The following is a 23,103-nucleotide window of genomic DNA, read 5'->3' on the forward strand; positions in this document are numbered from 1 at the left end:
AATGAACCCAAGGCCAAGAGCAGACAGAGTCAGTGCCCAACGAACTGACATTCACAGGCCTGGAACCAGCTGGACCCAGGGGAGCAAAATCAAGGCAAGGAGGGCAGGGGCCCCTCCCCACACTGACGCCTGAAGATCCCAGGCCTGGGGGGGAAAGGGGAACAGGCGAGGCAGGGAGTGGGACTGCGCCATCATGTTTATTAGAAGGTTGGATTTTGGTGTGTGCTCTAGACAGATACAGAATAAATACCTGCGCCTTGAGAACAGGAAGTCCACGATTCATACAAAGTGCTCACTACAGGAAGTTGCTGTGTCAAAATCCAGGCGAGGACCCAACTCCGGGCAGCCCCTCCTCCCTGCTGACCTCAACAAGGGCTGTGCTATTGTTTTTTATTTTATTATTTCTTTTATTTCTCTTTATTATTATTAATATTATTATTATTTGCTTTTGCTGTGGTCACTATCATTGGCAAAGTTCCTTTTCCCCTTTCCTGGACATAGGGGTCCTGTCTTTAAAAGATTCCACTCTGAGGCTGAAGGTGCCAAAAGCTGCTTGAGAAGTGGCCTTTGAACTCCGTCTGGGAAGATGGTGAGGAGAAGGAAGCAGGAGAAATCATTCTTGGTTTAAAAAAATTAAAAAAAAAAAAAAAAAAAGTCGCACAATCTAAAGGTCATTCCTTACTCGATCAGTGATCAAACTGCCCAAAAGGAAAACAAGAGGAGAAACAAGCCCGGGGCCCTGGGCGTTCCTCCCGGGTGGGGTAGGAAGAGTGGGACCCCCAAGCTTTCAGGGAAGCCGAGGTTCCTTCCAGCCACGGGGGTGTGAAGGGGAAGGAGTAGAGGAAAAAAGGAGAAAGAGAGAGAGAGCTCAGCGCCTCGACACAGACACTTTCCCATCTCCAGGGCCACCTGCGGTCCTGGCCCAGGCCAGCTCCCACTGTCACCTCTGCGTCCAGGAGATTGATAATAAAAAAAAAAAATCAAAAAGCCAAAACCAAAACAAAATCCAAAAGGAAAAGACCTGGGGCAATGGAATGAGGAAGAGGGGAGGCGAGGAAGGTAGAAGGGCAGGTCTCTGGATGCATAACTCCCGAGCCCGGGGGCCGGGGAGGAAGATTCCCCAGCGCCCCGCTGCCTGCCTGGCGTTAGCTCGTCACGTAGTGTTTGGTGGACGGCTGCCCATACACCCTGTAGAAATCCTGGTGGCCGGGCTGCTGGGAGGCGTCAAGCCAGTCTCTGACCGCCAGGCTGGGAAGGGACTGGGGAACGGAGGGTGTGGGCGGGAGCGGGTGTGAGTACTCCTGCGAGGGCACTGTCCAGGGAAAGTGGCCGGAGCGGGGGTAGGGCTGGTGGCCGCCATGGTTGGCCACGGAAGAACAGTAACAGTTGTCCACAGAACAGACGAGAATCTTGCGGCCGCCATACTGGGGGAGCATGGGCTGCTGGGCGGCGGAGCCATTGGGATACTGCGATGGGGGGAACACGGGGCTTGAGTGCACTGGTTGGGCGCCACCCGGAAGGGCCACCAAGTGCTGCGTGGAGCTGCAAGGCCCCAGGGGCTGCCCAGACTGGCCCTCACCGCTGGCTGTGCCCGCCGCCCCGTACTGGCCGCCCACAGGGCCCGACGACGTCTCTAGGAAACTGGCCTCTGGGAAGGCCGTTGAGTGCTTGCGCTTTTCCGCCCCAGAGCTGCTCACGCCACAAGGGTACAGGGGGACACTCTGCAGGAAGGGCACCGGCGTGCTGAAGGGGCCTGTGGAGAGTTGGGGCAAAAGTCGCCAAAGCTCCCACCCCAAGCAACCCGGGCCTCCTCTCCCTGGGTTTGACCTGGGGACCATTGACACCTCGAGGCCCAAGAATGTTACATCTCAGGTGATGCTTGCTCCTCTGCCATTAGGAGGTACAGAATAGTTATATTCCCACTTTAAGCTGAAGAAATGGAGGCTGGGGAGGTCATGTTGCTTACCCACTGTCCTACAGCTACAAGTGGCAAAGCCAGGATATGAGGACAGGTCTCCCAGACTGGGCCACACTGCCTCTTGGAGGGAAGGCTCTGGCGCTGAACCCCTCCCCAAAGGGCCCTGTCTCCCTTCGGCGGAACACCCCACCCTCACCTTCTAGCATTTTCCGCAGCTGCTTCTCCTTCTTGGCCACCTCGTTCAGGAAGAGCTTGGAGTTCAGGTGGCCGATCTTAGGGGGGGAAAGGCTGCTGCTCGTGCAGGTCTGGGTCCTGGGGGCAGTGGACGGGGCATCTGCTGTGAGGAGGCATCACCGGTGAGCCCGCCCTACCTCCCCGCCATGGGCCTGGCCCCCCTGCCCTCCCCAGGATGTGCCCCCCGGGAGGGCTGGGGCCGTCAGCTTACCTGTCCATCAGGATTTTCACAGACTTGGTGTTCTGTTGGGGAGAGAAAAGACTCAAGTCAGTGGAAAAGGCAGCCCAGGGAGAGTCCAGGGAGAGGGGAAGACAAAAGCTGCTCCCCCTGAACCTCCCCCCAGGCGGGGTGGATCCTCTCATTCTGGACAGAAAGTGGCAGAGGTGGGGGTGGCCATTTGTGGAAGAAGAGCTAACGTTTACTGAGCTCTTGCCACGTGACCCAGGCATTGTAAGTGGTTTCTTTGCATCCATAACTTCATCCAGATAGCTACCCGAGGAGAAGGGCTCTGCAGGCCCACACTGTTTTAGCTCAAGTCTTTGGGGCCAGATGTGTTTTGGAATTCGGAATTTTTTGGATTTTAGAAGGAGAATACAGTGCCTGTATCGTATATTACATATCATCCCCAGCAAGACACAACAATCTAATAAATCAACATTTCTGCAGCAAAATGTTTGAATTTTCATACCAAGCAAGATAAAGACCATAAATTGCCTAACATCAGTTTAGGTCAATTTTTCCTGTTAAATTAGATGCCAAAATTTGTTAGTTTTCAGAGATGTTTATAAATATGGAATTGTGGATAAAGAATAGTAGACCTGTATCATCAACACCATTTTGTAGGTGAGGGAACAAGGCCCGGGATGTACCTATGACTTGCCCAAGGTCACAGTGCTAGAAAGAGCAGGCAGGTGGATTTGAATCCATGCATGCTGGCTCCAAAGGTAAGGGCATGTGAGCTACAGGTGGGGGGAAACTGCAGATCCCAATTTGGAAATGGCCCTCTGGGTGCCACCAGCCGGGTCCTGGGCCCAGCCCACCTTCATGAAGCTGACATCCTCCGTCTTATCAAAGAGCAGCTGCAGGGAGCCCAGCAGCTTCTTGGCCTCCTGCATGCGCTCCCCGAGGTGCAGCGCCTGCGCTGCGTTCTCGCTGCAGAACTTGGCCTGGGCCTTGTCCAGGACTTCCACTGTCTGCCGCAGGTCCTCATCCAGCAGCTGGTGCAGCTTCTCGTACTGCAGCCGAACTTCCTCCTTCAGTTGGTTCACTTTCTCCTGCGAGTACAGTGGGCAGGAGTGGGCAGGTAGGTGAGCACTGGAGACCTTTGGTTTCCCCCTCTTACCCATCTCACATCCTAGAACCCTAAGTCGCCAGGCTGCCCCAGGCTCCCAGGGGCAAGGTCTGACCTGCCAGTTCCCCACTGGTAGCACAGGGCTCTGGGCCAGCATTCCCTGGCACCAGTGGGCATCCACGACAGTTCACTGAATGACTGATGGAGTGGTTCTGGCATAGAGCCACACAATCAATCCTTAGTAAGGAACTCACCCAAAGCCCTGCGCTCAAGCCACCCCACCCTGCAGCATGGCCTTGGGCTTAGCTACCTCCACCAGGCGCTTGTCTGACTCGAGTTTGTACAGCTGGTCCTCAATGTCCTGCTCTCGCTCCTCCAGCCGGTCCTGCTGCTTCATGAGCATCTTCTGCAGGGACATTTGAGTGGGGGTATCAGAGGGGCTGCGGCTCCAACCCTGACCCCATGCTTCCCTCTACACAACACATGCATCCTATGGATCCTTTGACCCGATGGCACCAAGCCCCTGCTACCCAGCCCCTCTGGCCCCCTCCAATCCCAGAAGCCTATTCCCAGCTCTCCCCAGAATAGCTTCCCATGCATATTTATTTATTATTTTTTTAGATGGAGTCTCACTCTGTTGCCCAGGCTGGAGTGCAATGGTGTGATCTTGGCTCACTGTAACCTCCGCCTCCCCCGTCCAAGCGATTCTCCTGCCTTAGCCTCCCGAGTAGCTGGGATTACAGGCGTGTGCCACAACGTCCAGCTAATTTTTTTGTAGTTTTAGTAGAGACGGGGTTTCACCATGTTGGCCAGGCTGGTCTCAAACTACTGACCTCAAATGATCTGCCCGCCTCAGCCTCCCAAAGTGCAGGGATTATGGGGTGAGCCACCATGCCCAGCCCCCATGCATATTTAAACCCTGAGCTTTCTGAGGGCAGGGCTACACCAACCTCTGTTCTAAGCACTTTTCCTGTACAGATTTATCTAATCATCCCAGTAATGTCATGAGATAAGTACTATCATTATTCTCATTTCACAGAAGAGGAAACTGAGGCCTAGAGAGGTTAAGTAATTTGTCCACAGTCATACAGCTTGTAAATAGCAGAGCTTGGGCACAAACACAGGTGATCTGGCAGCAGGGTCCATTCTTACCCAGGCTGTGCTGCCTCTCCCTGGGGAGCGTCCTCTAAGAGATGAGTACCCTAAGATGCAGGAGGTCAAATTCTCTTCCAAAGCCACATGAACCTCTGTCCCAGTCCAAAGATCTCACTTTACCCTCGCCTTACATTAGGGGGCATCAGGCCAGCCACCCCCTCCCCTTGTTCTTTTAAGACTGAGAGCGAGGACTCTGGAGTCCTGGCTAGTTCCCTCAGCCCCCTCAGTGGGACCCAGGCAGAAAGGAGATTTGGGGTCTCCTAAGACCTGAGGCCAGGCTGCTGGAAGGTGCGGGACCAAACTGCTCTTCTCAGCTCATAATCTTCTGTCCCCACAACCCCTTTCCTGCCAGTCACTCCATCTCTCCTGCCCTCCTCTCACCAGATATGCCTCTTCAGACAGGCTCTCTCCCCTGCTCAAAAACTCTCCGTGACTCCCTCCTATCAACTACTTTAGCACGGCAATGAAGGCTCTTTTACACCCTGCCTCTTCCAGCCAGCTGGGCTGGTATCCTGTCCCCAACCCTCCGCACATGGAAACTCCCTGCAGCTCTAGGTACATTGTTCTGCAGCCCACAGTGCCTCCTCCCTCCCCTGTCTATCCTTCAAGATCCAACTGAAGTCCCCACTCCTCTAGGAAACTTTCCATGACCCCTGCTCTCAGGCTGTGCAGGTCCCTCCCTGTCCTGGCTACGGGGTGGGGCTGTCCCATTCTGCCCTCCCTCTCAGGTTGTGCTGTCCAATATGGTAGCCACTAGTCATATGTGGCTATTTAAATCCAAGTTAACAAAAAATAAAAAATAAGGTCAGGTGCTGTGGCTCATGCCTGTAATCTCAGCACTTTGGGAGGCTGAGGCGGGCGGATCACCTGAGGTTGGGAGTTCGAGACCAGCCTAACATGGAGAAACCCCAACTCTACTAAAAATACAAAATTAGCTGGGCGAGGTGGTGCATGCCTGTAATCCCAGCTACTCGGGAGGCTGAGGCAGGAGAATCGCTTGAACCCGGGAGGCTAAGGCTGCAGCGAGCAAAGATCCCGCCATTGCACTCCAGCCTGGGCAACAAGAGCAAAAGTCTGTCTCAAAAAAAAAAAAAAAAAAAAAAGTTAAGTATCAGTTCCTCATGCACCAGCCTCATTTCAAGTGCCCAGTACCTATGTATCCCTAGTCTCAGATACTAAAGTTCAAAATGTTACCATCATGCAGAAGTTCTGTTAGACAGCACTATTCTGGAGTCTTCTAATTGCCTCACAAACCATGGTCTCATCTCCCTACAAGACACAGAGCCTCTTAAGAATGGGGATTTGCTGCTCTCTTTCTCCACCTCCCTTCAGAGGCAGGCCACACAAAGGCCTGGGCGGCCTGAGATGCATAACAAATTCACTCAATAAGCCCATGGGTTCCACACACAAAATAAAATTTGCAAAGCAGCTCTGTGTAACCACAGACATTCACAGTAACTGTCATGCTGCAACGAATGGTTCTCTTTCTTCCTCTGTGGGGGCCTCAGAGTAACCCTCCAGTTCAACCCCATGACTCCCATCCCAGCCACTCCCAGCTGGCCCCCCGAAGACAAGCTGCCATCACCTTCCTCACCCCGCCAGGCCATTTTACGTAGGGGCAAACCAAGGCCCACCACAGACTTCAGCCTGACCCTATTTTGTGTTGGAGGCTACTATGGAAATAACCAGAACCCTGGGAGCAGGAGGAAGTGTGGGGGTGAGGCTTTCACCTTATAAGCTAGGTGCAGGGGGCCCACACACAACTTAACCTTTCAGTGACCCAGGACAGGACCTCTAAAAGAACCAGACCTGGGAGACCTTGCCCTGCCCCTAGAAGCACCAAGAGACACAGGAATCTGCTGCCAGCCCAAGGGTCAGAGCCCGACAGCACACACAGCATAAGCGGGCAGGCACAGGGGCACCTGGCAGAAAGCTGCACACACACGTGGGAATATCTTGCCACCTGAGCCCCGAGCCCGCCTAAGGTATGCTGGCAGGCACAGCCAAAGGTGCAAACGCACTTGACCCAACCCCCTCACAGGGAAGGCTGGACCTCCTGGAGGCCCCAGACAATGGCGAGAGGCCTGGCACGATGGCGAGGTGGCCAGGACACTCTGGGAACATCAGGCCCGCTGACCTCCCCTGGAACAACTGGCCCTCAAATTCTTGCCTGCTGGCTGCCCCGTGCCCACCCTCAGGAGGACAGGGCCCCCCAGGTGCTCCTCAGAGTCCAGGCCGCTCCCTCCATCCAGTGCCCAAGACATCTGAAAAGGCCCTGCTGGCCCCACACATCTCGCAACACGGGCTTACTGCACGGCTGCTTCTCCACAACCAAACCCACCAGGAGCTGGTTCAGGGCGGACTCAGGTGAGTCCCAGGGGAGGGGTAGGAAAGAGGCAGCTCCAAGGTCCCAGCGCAGCTTCCTTGAGGACAGGAACTGAGCTGTCCACACCCACCCCGCAGGCTGGTGGGTGCCCCTTTGCCCCATCCCTTGCTGATGCCCAGGAAGTGACCCCTCAGGGCACAGCAGAGGGAGGGCCTTCCTGTCCAGTCCTGGGGGGGGGGGGGGGGGGGCTCAGCCCCTTCCCTCTTCTTCCAGGCTTTCCTCAGTCTCCCCTGGCAGCACTTCTACCCTGGGAGCTGGCAGGGTCTTCCCGAGCTTCTGTCTGTCCCAGGCACTCTGGGTGGGACACCAGCCCAGGCCACACAGTCCCTAGCAGGTGGGAGGGTTTCATTTCCCCCTCCTGCTGCTGAGGCCACTGGGCTCCTGTCTCTGCTGCAAGGGTTGGAGTGAGAGCAGGAAGGGGAAGGAGGCTGGCCAGGGGATGCCAGCCAGGGAGGAGTCCGGGGGGCCGCACTATCCTGGCCTGCTCTCCCTCAGGGCCAACTCCTGCTACAAACAGCGCCTGGGAGAACAGTGGGAGCTGCTGCCACTTCAAGCCTGGGAAACTGGAAGGAAGATGGGAAATACCCGCCTGCTGTCCCCTTCACGACCCCACCCCAGTTCACCAAATGAGCAAATCAGGTTGCCAAGACACTGGAAGATGCTGGAAGACAGAGAGCAGAGGAAGCAAGGCCCAGACCCCCCACCAGCAGCAGCCTCCTTTCCATCCCAACCCCCACCTGCCTCCCCAGGGAATGGCTAAGAGCCAAGGCCCCACTTCCCACCTGGGAAAAACCCATAGCTGAAATCCGACCGGATTTCCCAGCTCAGTTCAGAGCAAGTACTCTCTGCGCAGGCAGGTGGGCTGGAGGCACCTTACACACGCCACCGCCCCATCCCCCCACAACAGTGCGTGGCCTGGACTGCGTACACTGGAGCACACAGGAGCAGAGCAGAGCAGAGCAGAGTGGAACGTGGCCTGGGCTAGAAGTTCTGGAGGCCCCAGGCCACCAGGGAGATGGGGACTAGGTGGGGCCCAGGGAGGACCTTCACACCCCCAGCCCTGCCTGTCGGGCCTCAAGCCTTTGGTGATCTGCCCAGGGCCTGTGAGGACAAAAACATGAAGAATCAGGAGCCGCCATTCCCACCCTCCACCACCTGGGCCCCCACTCCTCACCTTTCCCGCTGCTCCCTCTGACTCCCCTCCTGGCCTGGAGCAGGGAACCCTGAGCCCCTACATTCCTGCCCCAGGAAAAGCCTCATGTCCCTCTGGAGACTGACTGGCCAGGCCAGCTGCCATTTTTGATGCCAGACTAGACTGAGCAGACGGGTGAGGCTTGGGGACTCTGGGCTGTATAAAAGTTAATAAATAATAATAATAAAACCCTCAAGTCAACCTTGAAGAGAAACAAGGTCAGGAGGAAACGGCCCCATGGACTGGGACAGAGGCAGTCCCTAGGTTTTCAGGCAAGACCAGGGCTAGCTCCAGAAGCCCCTGTGGTGGTGGGAGGGGCAGTGCAGGGAGGGGCAGTGCAGGGAGGGGCAAGAAGAGGGGGCTGGGCAGCCTCTTCCTGCTTAGGTCCCTGCCCGGCCAGCCCCAGCTCTGGCTCCAGCCCCCTTCTCAGAGCCACCCCATCCTAACCCTCCCCTACTCCTCCCCCTGGTCCCTGTCCCCATCTCTCCCTGGGTCTCTGGGCCCATAGCACCCTTCCCTTTCCTCAGAAAAGCTTCTGCCTGCCCTAAACCCCCTTTCCATGCCTCAAGCCGCTGCCTTGGGCTATCATGTGAACCGAACCCCAGGCTGGTGAAACCACAGGCTGCAGAGGGAAGGGGCTCCAGGGCAGGTGCCAGGGCAAGGAGAGAGGCAGCACCTCAGATGCAAGCCCGGCAGACCCCAGAGAGGGCTTCCCAGCTGCAGAGTGGAATTAGCTTTTGCCATGCAGAGAGCAGCGCTCTGGGGCAGCAGAACAAAGAGGCGAGAGAGAAAGCCCCCCTTTGTCTGGCTTTGAATGCCAGGCCAGCCGGGAAAGGAAGGCTTTCCCAGAGCCAGGGAGGAGGCCAGCCAGGCCAGCCTGCTCGGCCCGGGGCAGGGGCCCAGGCCTGGCTTGCTCCGCCTCACCAGACTGTGCCCAACACAACAGCGCAGGACCCTTTCGGCTCCTACCTCCAATACCCGCCACAGGCTCACCCCAAGGGGAAGCCCATCTTTCCCTCCTTTCCCAAACAACCCCACCACAGGGGGAAGTCCCAGGGCCCCTGACAAACTCACAGCCACCAAGCAAGGATCACCTGAGCGGGCACTCACACAGCAGCACAGTAGTGCTGCCAACTGTCAGGAAGGCACACTCAACTTCAACTTGCAGGCACTCAGCAGGCCCGGCAGGCAGACACGGCTGTGCAACTAGGGACTGAAGTCAGGCAGGCTGCGCCTTCTCAGAGACACCCATGTGAGATGCAAAAAAATGAGTCACATCCAAGATACACGACCCAGACGTGCTGGCTACACATGCACACACACACACACACCTGCAGACAGACACGGATGTGCGGCCACCCAGGGCTGCAGGATGCACAGTAATAATAGCGTGTGCATGACAGGTGCCTGGCCATGTCAGCAGGATCCTGGGGTGGGGGTGGGCAGCTGGGCCTCTGCCTGAGGCTCCCATTCAGGGGCAACGGAGAAAGGCCAAGCCAGGGCCTCCTTCCACAAAGACTCGGGGTGGCCAAAGAAGGGGCCACATGACCCTCACACCACAAACACACGTGCGCACACAAACACACACACCCCTGCAGGAGTATGGTCTGCTGTAGGGAGAGGGAGCAGTGAGGTCTGCACTGCTGGCGTCAGGCTGCAGCCCCAGCCTCAGCACCAGCCCCAGTAGAGCCAGCCCTCACTCTCACTGCGTACTCAGAGACAAATGGAGAGGAAACCCAGGATTCCCTCCAGGGTCTCAGGGTGACCCCTCCAGCCACCGGCAATGTGCACAGGATACCCTCACTCCAAGTAGAGGCAAACCCCACACTGGCCCAAGCAGTGGGATCTCCTCCCCCAGAGAACCTCTTCTTGACTCTGAACCTCTGAGGATGCAAGGAACAGGGTCCTAGCAACATGTCCAGCCTTGCTCTGAGACACCAGGGACAATGCAGAAACACAACTGTAACTGCACAAGACTCAAGCAGATACACCTGCATAGACACATACGCACCACATACCTGCAGGCCCCTCACATATGCAACTGGGCCTGCTCTTGGGTCTTCTTTCCATGTCATGGGGGGTCATGAGATAAGGACGCCCCCCAGCTCCCACCAGTCTCTCATTGCTTAGATGAACCCCAGAACCTGGGGGCTAGGAGGGGTCTGACCACTCAGGGCTGCCAGGCCTGAGCCCACCTGGATGTCCAAATCTTGGGCCCTTAGCTTCCCCACAGCCTTATGGGAGAGCACATTTAGGGTCTAGGCACATCCTAGACAATGGTCTCGGGACCATCCAGTGAGTATCCAGGCCTCAGGGCAATGTGGCCAACACACTGGCTTCCCAAGGGAAGATTAGGGCAACAACCTGCTTGGGTCTGATTCTGAGAGTCCCCCTTGTAGTCCCCCAGGATGGATGGAGGACCTGTTTGCCCTCCTGCGGGGTCCCTGCTCTAGGCTATGGCCCATGTGCACCTGTGGATGCTGTAAGTATATGAGGGTGAGGCCACCAGGGAGAGGTTAATCGGGGTTTCCTATTTCTAGCCAATTGACAGGCATGTCAGCAATCCCCCTGGGAGGACAGAAGAGGACGCACAAGAAGCGGAGCCTAGATTTTAAGGTAGGTGCCAGGTCTCTGTGCTTCTGTCCCTGTATCCTGGGGAATTCTGTGGCCCTCGCCCACAACACCAGCAAAGGCCCTTTAAGGCAGACTCCCTCCGGGAAGGGAAAAGGGGCCAAGGAACAGCGCTCCACCCACTCCCCGTTTGGCCTACAGAGTGCAGAGGGTTCTTCCATTTAGGTTCCTATGGCTCACCCCCTCCTCTCCCTCCTGGGAGGGCAGGCAGGGCCCCTATTCCTCCAAATTCAATAAGTCAAACTCATACTTGAGTGACACTGGGCTACTGAAGGGTTTCCAACCCCAGTGGCCGGGGGCACTAGAAAGAATCAGGGGCCTGGGGAGGGGGAACCTGGAGAAGGATGAGACTCAGGCTGCCACTGCAGGGCACAGCTGCTGAACGCACAGAATTGCACATCTGGCCCTGATGCAACCCACTACCTCTGAGCCTGCCCACACCAGGAACAAGAAAGCACGCGCACGCACACACACCCTGCAGAATTGCCGACAAAGTTCAGTGCCTGCTTCCATCCAATCCACAAGTCTGGAGATGAGGGGCCTGCTAAGGGGCACCCCAGGGAATACTCTGCATGCACATGCCACCCACCCACCCCTGCCTGCGCCCTGAACTGTAGAGACAGGAGACAAGTGCATTGGAGGGCGAAGGACACAGTCTCAAAGACATTCAAAAACACAGACACCTAAAACTATCCTCCTACACCAAGTCAGGTATAATGACGTTTTCTCCCCCACCCCAGTTAAAGACATCCCTAGAACTCAGACCAGCTACAGCAGCACTGTGGGTGCAGGCAGGCATCCGCACATCGCCCAGGTTGCTGCCCCTCCCCTGTTCCTTTCAGCCACATCTCCTTTCCCCTCCTCTCATTTTCCACTGCCAATCCCAGGACAGAACTGGACAGCCCTCCTTTCTCCTGCCTCTGCACTTTTCCCGGTCTCCTCCCCCAGCCCTTCCATCTTTATTAATAGCAGCAGCTTCCCAATACTGGGGAAAGTGTGGGCTGTGCCTGCCCTGAACGGGGGTGGAGCACACGGGGTGGGGGACACACTTCCTTTAAGAAACCAGAGGCCTATCCTGGCACACAAACCCAGGGCTCGTCCATCCGACTGGAAACTAATTATACAGCAAATCGTATTTGCTGTCCCCGCCCCAGCCTGTGGTGGCCCTCCTGCCTTTTGTTGGTTGTATGTGTATGTTTTTTAATTGCTAAACAGTGACTCATTCTGACTGGTCCCCCCACACAGGAAACAGCCCCATCTCCAATCATGCCCTGAACAGAGCTTCCTCATACCCAGCCTCCGCACTGGCCTCCACTAACCTCCAGGGATCCCCACCCAGAGATACTCCCAGTCCCACCAGAGCGCAGCCTACCCCCCAGATATCACACCCAGGCCCCAGGCCCCAGGCCCCAGACCCCAGGCCCCAAGGTGGGGCTTCAGAGAGGACTTTTCGGTGTCAGGCCAACCCCTTCCTTTTGGTATGACTCAACCCTGAAAGCCAGAGGACTGGGGAGGGACCTAGAAGGAGCCCCCTCCACTGAAGGGGACGGAAGTATTGCCTCAGTCCAGCTCCAAAACCAGGCCCAGAGGCCTGAGGGGGGAGGCGGTTTGACATTGGCCGCGGCCGCAGAGTGTATACAATGGGAGGGGACGCGGTTCCGTAATCACCCAGCCGGCAGCCCAGGGGAGCCAGCTGCCTGAAACCAGATTTCAAGGCGGCTCAACCTTAAACCCACAGGATTCTTTTTCCGTCTTCCACTTCCCCTCCCCAAATGTGGGAGGGCGGCGAGAGGGTTGGGCTAGGCGAGAGGGCCAGGATGATGAAGACACATACTTGAAGCCTTGTTCATGCGGCCCGTGCGACACACAGGCACACAGGGCAGCGATTCTCACACAGGGAGAGCCGGCTCTCGGGAGGAATCCAAATAGCGGACCCGCTGTCGGGGCCTCGCTGGCTGCCCAGGCCCTGTCCAGAGACATGGCCGAAGTTCTGCTCTCCCTCCGGAAACTCCCCCCACCCCCCCAATGTGTTTCCAATAGCGCTGAAAACATGGCTGCTTTTGTTTACTTCCTCATTGGTATGCCAGCATCATGGATCATGTCAGCCACAGCAGCGGCACCGGGACACTCATTACATAAACAGCAGCTGGAGAGGCAGGACCGGGGTCACTGCCTCGGTGACTTCCCGTAGGGCCTACAGCAACAAGACTGGGGGAGGGAGCTGCGCACCACAGAAAAGCAACACCCAGACTCTACCCCTGACGGTCCCACACCCCAATCCCATAAAGCACTCAGAAGACGGACCCTGTGCGCACAGGTGCGAGAATGTATCAAGTAGCGACCCGGGGCCCTTCTATCCAGGACCCTGTCCCCAAACTTTCAGAGAAGAGTTTGGCCAGGGGCTACTGGCCTGATGTCACAAGAGTCAGCCTGTCCGGATGGGTGGTCCCTGGGCGGGAGAGAGGAAGGGACTGTGTGTCTGTGTGTGTGCGCGCGCGCGCGTAGGGTACTTGCCCGGATTTCATTCCTTCGGATCTCCACGTCGCACACCGAGTGTCCCTGATGCGCGCCGCTGTAGTAGCAGCAGTACTGGCACACGGCCACCTGCTCGGCCTCGCAGTGGTAGAGGCGGTAGGCGTTGTGCTGCGGGCAGCTCCAGGCCCGCACGTCGTCCGCCTCCACCAGGAGGTGCCCGCGGGCGGTGGAGGGCTGCTGCAGGTGCGTCTGCACGTGGGACTGGCAGCAGGGCGCCTCGCAGCGCAGGCAGACCTTCTGCGCGGGCAGCGGGGGGCCGCGGCGGCAGAACACGCAGTGCAGCGCCGCCGGCGGCTTCTCCACGTGCAGGGCATTGAACTTCTCCACGATGTTGGTGAGCTTCAGGTTCTTCTCCAGGCCCGGCTTCTGGTTGTAGGCCTGGTTGCACTCTGGGCAGCGTACGAGGCCGCTGTCCTTGGCCCACGCCTCGCCGATGCAGCCCCGGCAGAAGTTGTGTTTGCACGGCAGCTGCACTGGCTCCACGAAAACGTGCAGGCAGATGGGGCAGATGAGCTCCTCCTCGAAGCAGTTCTTCCAGTTCTCCGCCATGGCGGCCGCGGGCAGGGGGCCGGGGCAGGCCTCCCCGACTCCCCAGCCCCGGGGGTCCGTCCGGAGACGCTGTAGGCCCACCGAGCCCCGAGCTCCGGCCCCAGCCGGCCCCGACGGTCGCTCAGTCAGCAGCGCCTTCCGCGTGCCCGCCCCCCGGAGGAGGGAGCCGCGGTCCTCACGCCGCGCGCGCAGCCGGCTGCGTCTCCTCCTCCTCCCGAGCGCCTAGCGGGAGGCGGCGGACTGCGCCAGGGCCGCGGCCGGGACTCCAGCCTTGGAGGGGAGCGCCGGGGTCCAAATTCCATATAAGAGGCCGCCTCCCCGTCGGCGCGGCTAGGGCAGTGGCGGCCCGTGGCCTGCGCTAGTCCCCGCGGCTGACATTGGGGCGCGCCCCGCGGCAGACGAAGCCTGGGAGCAGCACACTTCCTCCGGCGGCGGCGGCGGCAGCGGCGGCTCCTGCCTGGCTCGTCGGCGCCGCACCTCCCTCGCAGGGGCCAGAGCCTGGGGTCCGCGGGGCCAGGAGGCGAGGGCGGCCGCGCCGAGGGCTGCTAGATCCGGACGGGGCGGGAGGGGCGGGCCGGCGGTCCCCGGGCCACGGTGCGGGCGTCCCCCGACTGGCTGGCCGGGCGCGGGCTGCGGGGCGCGGGCGGGCCGACTCCGGGGCGTTGCGTGCGCGCAGGGGCAGTCATTCAGATGAAATTCCAGTCCCCGGCCAGAGACACCAGCCCGCCTCTGCCTTCCTCCTCCCTTCACAAATAGAAACGGAAGGGGGAGGGAGAGAAGTGGAAAAAAAGGCAACCGGCGAGGGAGGGAGGGAGAAGCCCCGGCGGCGCTCCGGCCTGACCCCCGGGCGGCTACTTCTGCGCTCCCCCGAGGCCCGGCGTCCCCGCCGCGGAGAGACCCCGCGCGCCCGTCTCCGCGCTGGGCGGGCGCCCGGGCTCTGCCGAGGAAAACAAGGATTGATCAAACTAGAAAGGAATTTTTCTCAACTGCTAATGAACAGGAGGCTCGGCTCCCGGCCCTCCCCTCCCCTGGCCCTCCCCCTTCGCCCCCCCGGCCCCCTCCCCCCCCACTTTCTTTTCTTCTCGGCCTCTGCTCGGGCCTGGAAGGCTCGGGGCTGCGGTCGGAGGCAGCCTGCGGCGGCAGGGCCAGGCCGAGCCGCCTCACTCAGCGCCCAGCCATCTTGGGCTCCGCGGCGGCGGCCGGGGTCTGGGAGCGCTCGCTGAGGGGCCCGCGGCGTCCTCTCGCTCCTGATTTTTTTTTTTTTTTTTTTTTGGTGGGATTTTTTTTTTTTCCAAGGGGAGGGCTGGCGGCCTCCAACAAATTAGGAGAGAGAGAGGGGAGAAAATGCCAAGTCCCGATTTCTCTCCACCTCTGCTCCACCCACCCCGGTCCTGTCCAAAAAATAAAAAAAGATGAGAATTGGAAGAAGTCGGCAGAAAGGCGAGCGCCCGCGGTCCCCGGCTGCTGCCCAGGCGACGCGTCCGGGGCGGGCCCGCGCCCGTTGCTCGGTCCGAGGTCCGTCTGTCTGCCCGCGGCTTCTCAAGGGAGGGGACGGCGTTTCGGGCAGGGTCTCCGCAGCGGCTGTCGCCTCACAGCTTTATCCTCAGATCAAAAACGAAAAAGGAAGAAAAAATCCCAACCCCAACACTCTCATCACAGCCACCTTCAGCCATCTTGCGCGTATTATTATTTCAGGAATAATCTGTTTAATAAAAATACCTGCATATCCAGCCCCTCCCCCACGTCGTGGGGTCCCCGCCCCCTTTTAATAATAATCTCGATAATAAAAACGATCCGCGGGCCGGGCAGTCTGCGGCGGCCCTTTCCTGCCTCGACTTGCTCGGGCCCGGCTCCCCCTCCGGGAAGGGGCGCCGCGGGGTGGGGGGTGCGTCCCCGTCACCCGCGCGGGGAGGAAAGGGCGCCCTCGCCGCCGCCGCCGCCGCCGCCGCGAGGAAGGCGGACGGCGGAGATGCCGCGGCCCGCGGGACCAGCCGGAGGGGCACTCGGGGGTCCCGGCGCCCCCGCCACGGCCCGGCCTGGGAGTCCGCAGCCGGCCGTATACAATGGGTTCGGAGCAGAGCGGGGCAGGCAGGGTGGGGAAGCGGGAGGGCCGGGGACTGCAGCGAGCCCAGCTCCCGGGCTGGGGCGGAAGGAGACGGGGGGTGGTGTCCCTACATCGAGGCCGGTCCCGCTACTCGAGAAGGGGGCGGAGAGCTGCGGCGCTGGGGGCGAGGAGAAAGCGGCAGGCGGCGCCTTTAATCAGCACCCGCCGGTTCGGCCCACCCGGCACTGGCGCAAGAAACGGGCGCGGGGGGTGGAGGAAGGGGCGGGGCGTGCTTTCCGGAAGTACTGTTGCAGGGCCCGGCGCCCGGCTCCTCCCCCTTTCCCTGTCGCGTTGGGGTTGTTCCGGGGGCTGCTCCTGCTATTGGCCCACAAGCTGAGGCTACACCTCTCTAAGGCGGGGCAGACCCGAGAGTCTCACGTGACTCTCACAAACTTCGGTATATTAAACATTGGGATGGGAGGGGATTTTCTGCGCTTGTTAAAAAAGCGATGATGCCACGGCGTAGTGGGACCACCTCTTCCTGGGCCTGAAGTGAAGACCCGTAGCTCTTTTTACCCAGAGGGAAAGGAGCGTTTGTCGCTCTGCTCAGCAGTTCGGTGGAACTGAGCAGGGAAATGCAAAAGGTTCAGTGTGGGGATATTTCCCGATGTCCTTAATACTTTTACCTTCATCCCTGGCACTTTAAACTACCTAGCAAGATAGGCATTTATTCCTCTATTAATAAGGAAACCATGGCTTAAAGAACTGCAGAAATCTGCCAAGGTCGATGGTCAGTCAATAAATCTTTAACAAAAGATTTTTCTAGGCCCTGAGAATTCCCAGAAAAATGTACAAAAAATTTAACGTAAATATACGTAGGACAATTTACGTGGTAGAGAATAACAGGCTCACACAAAGGCTTTCTGAAAAAGTGACATTTGAGCTGGGACCTGAACGCACACGAAGAGTCAGATAGGTGAAACCTGGGGGAGGAGCGATCCAGTCAGAAGAAAAAACAAATGCAAAAGCAATAGAACAGGCAGGTTCCAGGACAGAAAGAAGGCCGAGTGTCCAGAAAGAAAGGCAGGGGCCAGAACACACAGGGCCTTCCTTATATATCTATTATATAGTATATAATAGTACGCTTATTATAAGTGTGCTATATAAGTATAGTATATTATAAGGTACTATATATTATTATAAGTACACTAAGTATAGTATACTATTATATATAGTACATATTATATCTAGTATTGGATATACTGTATATGGTGATAAGTATATAGTATAAATATACTATATGTATTATATGTATTTATAGTATATATTATATATACTATAATATACCATGTTATATATACCATACCATATATTATATATACTATAATATACCATATATACTATACTATATATTATATATACTATAATATACCATATATTATATATACTATAATATACCATATATGCTATACCATATATTATATATACTATAATATACCATATATTATATATACTATAATATACCATATATTATATATACTATAATATACCATATATTATATATACTATAATTATTGTTTTTTGAGACGAATTTCACTCTTGTTGCCTGGGCTGGAGTGCAATGGCGTGATCTCGGCTCACCACGACCTCCGCCTCCAGGGTTCAAGTGATTCTCCTGCCTCAGCCTCCTGAGTAGCTGGGATTACAGGCACGTGCCACCACGCTTGGCTAATTTTGTATTTTTAGTAGAGACAAGGTTTCACTATATTGGTAAGGCGGGTCTCAAACTCCTGACCGCAGGTAATCCACCTGCCTTGGCCTCCCAAAGTGCTAGGATTACAGGCGTGAGCCTCTGTGCCAGGCTATACTATAATATTTATACTCTCTCTCTATTTTTCCCTTCTATCATCCAAAAATGTTTTAAAAATGATTCCTACGATTTGGATCTCAACAAAAGGCTGATGGTAGCACCATTTACTAAAAAGGGGAAAATTGAACAGGATTAGATTATTTGAGTAAGGGTATTTTCTTTTCTTCTCTATTTCCTCTTTTCTTTTTTTGAGACAGGGTTTCACCCTGTTGCCCTGGCTTGAGTGCAGTGGCGCAATCATGGCCCACTGCAGCCTCAACTCCCCAGGCTCAGGTGATCCTACCTCCTCAGCCTCCTGAGTAGCTAGGACTACAAGCACACAAAACAGCCCAGCTAAATTTTTGTATATTTTTTTAGAGTGAGGGTTTCACCATGTTGCCCAGACTGGTGAGTAAAGGGATTTTCTAAGTTGAGTTGGCTCATATCCCAGTGGAAATGTTGAGGATACAATTGTATATACAGGCCCAGTGGGGATGTTTGTCCTGGAGATAGGGATTTTGGAGTCATCAAAGATTATGTTCTAAATGGTAGAACTGAGACTGAAATCCAGTTCAGTATGACCCCTGGGTCCCTGATCCTCTGATGACAGAGCCTGTCTTTAGCGCTTTGTATCTCTTCACACGGGGGGTTGTATGCAGGGCAAGTGAATATGTGAATGAATGAATGAATGAACAAACAAGGAGAAAGTGGCTTCTAAGCCCTAATCCTCAATTCCATGCTGTCAGGATGGTGCAAAGAAAGAAGGTCTAGCTTGGAAGCAGTTGGAGGGCCCTTTCTGACCTCCTCACCAGTGACCTCCAGGATAAACAATCTAAACAATTCCTCGGCTGGGCGCGGTGGCTCACGCTTGTAATCCCAGCACTTTGGGAGGCCGAGGAGGGCGGATCACGAGGTCAGGAGATCGAGACCACAGTGAAACCCCGTCTCTACTAAAAATACAAAAAATTAGCCGGGCGAGGTGGCGGGCGCCTGTAGTCCCAGCTACTCGGAGAGGCTGAGGCAGGAGAATGGCGTGAACCCGGGAGGCGGAGCTTGCAGTGAGCCAAGGTTGCGCCACCGCACTCCAGCCTGGGTGACAGAACGAGACTCCGTCTCAAAAAAATAAAAAAAGAAATAAAATAAAATAAAAAATAAAAAACAATTCCTCACTTCTTGTCTTTTTTGAACAGTCCCCTTAACTTGTAAGATATCATATGCTTCTCCTTTTCTTCTTCTAATCATAGATGTCTCCAATTTCCATCTCATAAATGTTGGCAGTCTTCAGAGTTCTGCTTTCCGTCCTCTTCTCTTACCAATCTACACCCTGGGGCTATCTCATTTACTCCTGAGCTTTATTACCATCTACATGCTGATGACTCCCCAGTCAGTATCTCCAGGCTAAATCCTCACCTCCTGGTTGCAGATCTGTGCTGTCTGCACAGATGTCCCACGGGCACCTTAAATTCAATGTATTGGAAGCCAAACTCATTATCTTCACATTCCAGCCTGTTCTTCCTCCTGCATTCCCCATCTCAGTTGGTGGACCTATCAACAACTTGTTTTTTGTTGTTGTTGTTGTTGTTGTTGTTGTTATTGTTTTGAGACAGTCTTGCTCTGTCACTCAGGCTGGAGTGCTAGTGGCGCACTGCAACCTCTGCCTCCCAAGTTAAAGCGATTCTCCTGCCTCAGCCTCCCAAATATCTGGGAATACAGGTGCGCGCCACCACGCCTGGCTAGTTTTTGTATTTTTAGTAGAGACAGGGTTTTGCCCATGTTAGCCAGGCTAATCTCAAACTCCTCACCTCAGGTGATCTGCCTGCCTCGGCCTCCCAAAGTGCTGGGATTACAGATGTGAGCCACCGCGCCTGGACTTCAAAAATGTATTACCAAGCTGAGGATGAAGAAGACAACCTTGACAGCTGTCTGTCCCTTACTGCCCTCCCTGACCCCTTATCCATTCAATCAGGTATCCAGTCCTATAGATCTTTCTCTTAAATCTCTCAGATCATCCACTTGTATATCTATTGCTCATGTGACATCCTTATGTGGAGTTAGAACAAACATCTCAAACTCAGCATGTCCAAAAGGATACTAATCTCTGCTCCCTCTTAAACCTGTTCCTGCTGCCATATTCTGCTTTTTGGTGAACCAACCCTTCAGCAGATCTTTTTTTTTTTTTTTTTTGAGACAGGGCCTCTCTGTAGTGCCCAGGCTGGAGTGCAATGGTGCGATCATGGCTCACTGCAATGTCTGCCTCCTGGCCTGAAGTGATTTCCTGCCTCAGCCTCCAGAGTGGCTGGGACTACAGGTGTGTGCCACCACACCCAGCCAATTTTTGTACTTTTTGTAGAGATGGAGTCTTGCTATGTTTCCCAGGCTGGTCTTGAACTACTGAGCACAAGTGATCCACCTGCCTTGGCCTCCAAAAGCGCTGGGATTACAGGTGTGAGCCACTGTGTCCAGCCAGCAAATCTTGACTACTTCTTAACCTCTCCATTACTTCACCATAATCTCTTGCCTAGATTATTTCAGTGTATCCTAACTGGTTTCCATGTTTCTGCCCTTAACTCCTGGAGTCATTTCTCAATGTAGTAGCCAGGGTAATCTTTTTTGTGGCATGATCTTGGCTCATTGTAACCTCTGTCTCCTGGGTTCAAGCGATTCTCCTGCCTCAGCCTCCCAAGTAGCTGGGATTACAGGTGTGCACCACCACACCCAGCTGATTTTTGTATCTTTAGTAGAGACTGAGTTTTGCCATGTTGGCCAAGCTGTTTTCGAACTCCTGGCCTCAAGTGATCTGCCCACCTTGGATTCAGAGGGCTGGGATTACAGATGTGAGCCAGCACACCAGGCCCTGGCCAGTTTTTTAAAAACATAAGTCAGAATGGCTGGGCATGGTGTAATCCCAGCCTGTAATCCCAGCATTTTGGGATAATATATTATATATAATATATTATATATTTTTATATCATTATATATAATGTATTGTATATGTTTATATCATTATATATAATATATTGTATATGTTTATATCATTATATATAATATATTGTATATGTTTATATCATTATATATAATATATTGTATATGTTTATATCATTATATATAATATATTGTATATGTTTATATCATTATATATAATATATTGTATATGTTTATATCATTATATATAATATATTGTATATGTTTATATCATTATATATAATATATTATATATGTTTATATCATTATATAATATATTGTATATGTTTATATCATTATATATAATATATTGTATATGTTTATATCATTATATATGTTATATATATTATATGTTTATATAATTATATAAATATGTTATATATATTTATTATTTATATATAAATGTATAATTATAAAATATAATTATATATAATTATATGAATAATAAATAATTAAATATATTATATATCATATGATATATAATATATATCATATGATATATTATATATTATATATTAATAATATATTATATATTAATAATACATTATATATTATATGATATAAATATATTATATATTATATAATATATTATATATATTTATATCATATATATATCAGAAAATGTCACTCCTCTGCTCAAAATCTTCCAATGCCTTCTCAATTCAACCAGAATAAAGGTGAAAGTTTTAGAATTCCCTCCGAAGTCCTGCACAGTCTGGCCTCTGTATAATTTTCTAGCCTTCTCTTCTCCCACTCTGCTGCACCCACACTGGCTTCCCTGGTGCTCCTCAAAGATGCCCAGTGTGTTTCTTCTTAACTCCCTCATCCTTCGCAGGTGCTCTTCAGTTTCCCTGGCCCATCTTCCCCCAGATAGCCCTATGGCACACTTCTTCCGGTAATTGAGATCCTTATCCTTTGTTCAAATGTCACCTATGCTGTGATGCCTTCCCTGACTTCTCTATTTAAAATGCATCCCTCCCTCCAGCCCCACTATCCCTCCTCCTCTCTTTCTCTGTAGCGTGGGTCTCTATGTAAGATATATCCTCCTTTTGAAAATTATTATCTGACCAGGTATGGTGGCTCACGCCTGTAATCCCACCACTTTGGGAGTCCAAGGTGGGTGGATCACCTGAGGTCAGGAGTTCAAGACCAGCTTGGCCAATGTAGTGAAACCCCATCTCTACTAAAATAATCCCAGCACTTTGGGAGGCCGAGGCGGGCGGATCACGAGGTCAGGAGATCGAGACCACGGTGAAACCCCGTCTCTACTAAAAATACAAAAAAATTAGCCGGGCGTGGTGGCGGGCGCCTGTAGTCCCAGCTACTCGGAGAGGCTGAGGCAGGAGAATGGCGTGAACCCGGGAGGCGGAGCTTGCAGTGAGCCGAGATTGCGCCACCGCACTCCAGCCTGGGTGACAGAGCCAGACTCCGTCTCAAAAAAAAAAAAAAAAAAAAAAAAAAAAAAAATTAGCTGGACGTGGTGGCAGGCGCCTGTAATCCCAGCTACTCGGGAGGCTGAGGTGGCAGAATTACTTGAACCTGGGAGGTGGAGGTTGCAGTAAGCCGAGATTGCACCACTGCACTCTGGCCTGGGCAATAAGAGCGAATCTCCGTCTCAAAAAAAAGAAAAAGAAATTATTATCTGTCGCCCATCATTAAAATGTAAGATCTGTGAGGCCGGGCGCGGTGGCTCATGCCTGTAATCCCAGCACTTTGGGAGGCCGAGGCAGGTGGATCACCTGAGGTCAGGAGTTCAAGACCAGCCTGGCCAACATGGTGAAACCCTGTCTCTACTAAAAATAAAAAATGAGCTGGGTGTGGTGGCGCGTGCTTGTAGTCCCAGCTATTCGGGAAGCTGAGGCAGGAGAATCTCTTGAACCTGGAGGCGGAGGTTACAGTGAACCGAGATCGCGCCACTGCACTCCAGCCTGGGAGGTTGCAGTGAGCTGAGATCGCGCCACCACACTCCAGCCTGGGCGACAGAGTGAGACTCCGTCTCAAAAAAAAAAAAAGGTAAGATCTGTCAAAGGAGGTATTTTCTTTAATGCTATATCCCTGGTGCCTAGAATGGGACCTAGCACATTGTAGATCCCCAATAAATATTTGTCGAATCAATAAATGAATCCCATTCTCTCCATCCCTACTGCTTCTACCCTAATCCAAGCGTCACTGGTCACCTTGCCTTCATTCTTACTCCCTTTCAAAACACTCTCCATCCAGCAGACAAGGAGATGATCCTAAAATGAAAGCTTGATGCCTTAAACCATATACTCCAGGCAATTTGCACTCTAGTTCCCAAGCAGAGTTTTAAGGCTTCTACCCTTGTTGTTTTGACTGCCTGGAGAGCTTATGAAAGT

At 53.9% G+C, this 23,103-nt stretch overlaps 1 protein-coding gene across 1 annotated transcript; it reads right to left on the reverse strand.

Moving 5' to 3' along the window:
* Positions 1 to 628: 628 nt before the first annotated feature.
* TRIM8 (tripartite motif containing 8) lies at positions 629 to 13,892 on the reverse strand. Its single transcript, XM_032179102.2, has 6 exons — positions 13,323 to 13,892; positions 3,755 to 3,850; positions 3,194 to 3,427; positions 2,364 to 2,395; positions 2,115 to 2,230; positions 629 to 1,753 (listed from the first exon to the last, which is right to left on the reverse strand). Exons 1-6 carry the CDS (start codon positions 13,890 to 13,892, stop codon positions 1,146 to 1,148), a joined length of 1,656 nt encoding a protein of 551 aa, XP_032034993.1. The 3' UTR covers positions 629 to 1,145.
* Positions 13,893 to 23,103: the final 9,211 nt, after the last annotated feature.

The sequence above is a fragment of the Hylobates moloch genome, unplaced genomic scaffold (assembly GCF_009828535.3).
Source record: "Hylobates moloch isolate HMO894 unplaced genomic scaffold, HMol_V3 SCAFFOLD_3, whole genome shotgun sequence".
NCBI lineage: Eukaryota > Metazoa > Chordata > Mammalia > Primates > Hylobatidae > Hylobates > Hylobates moloch.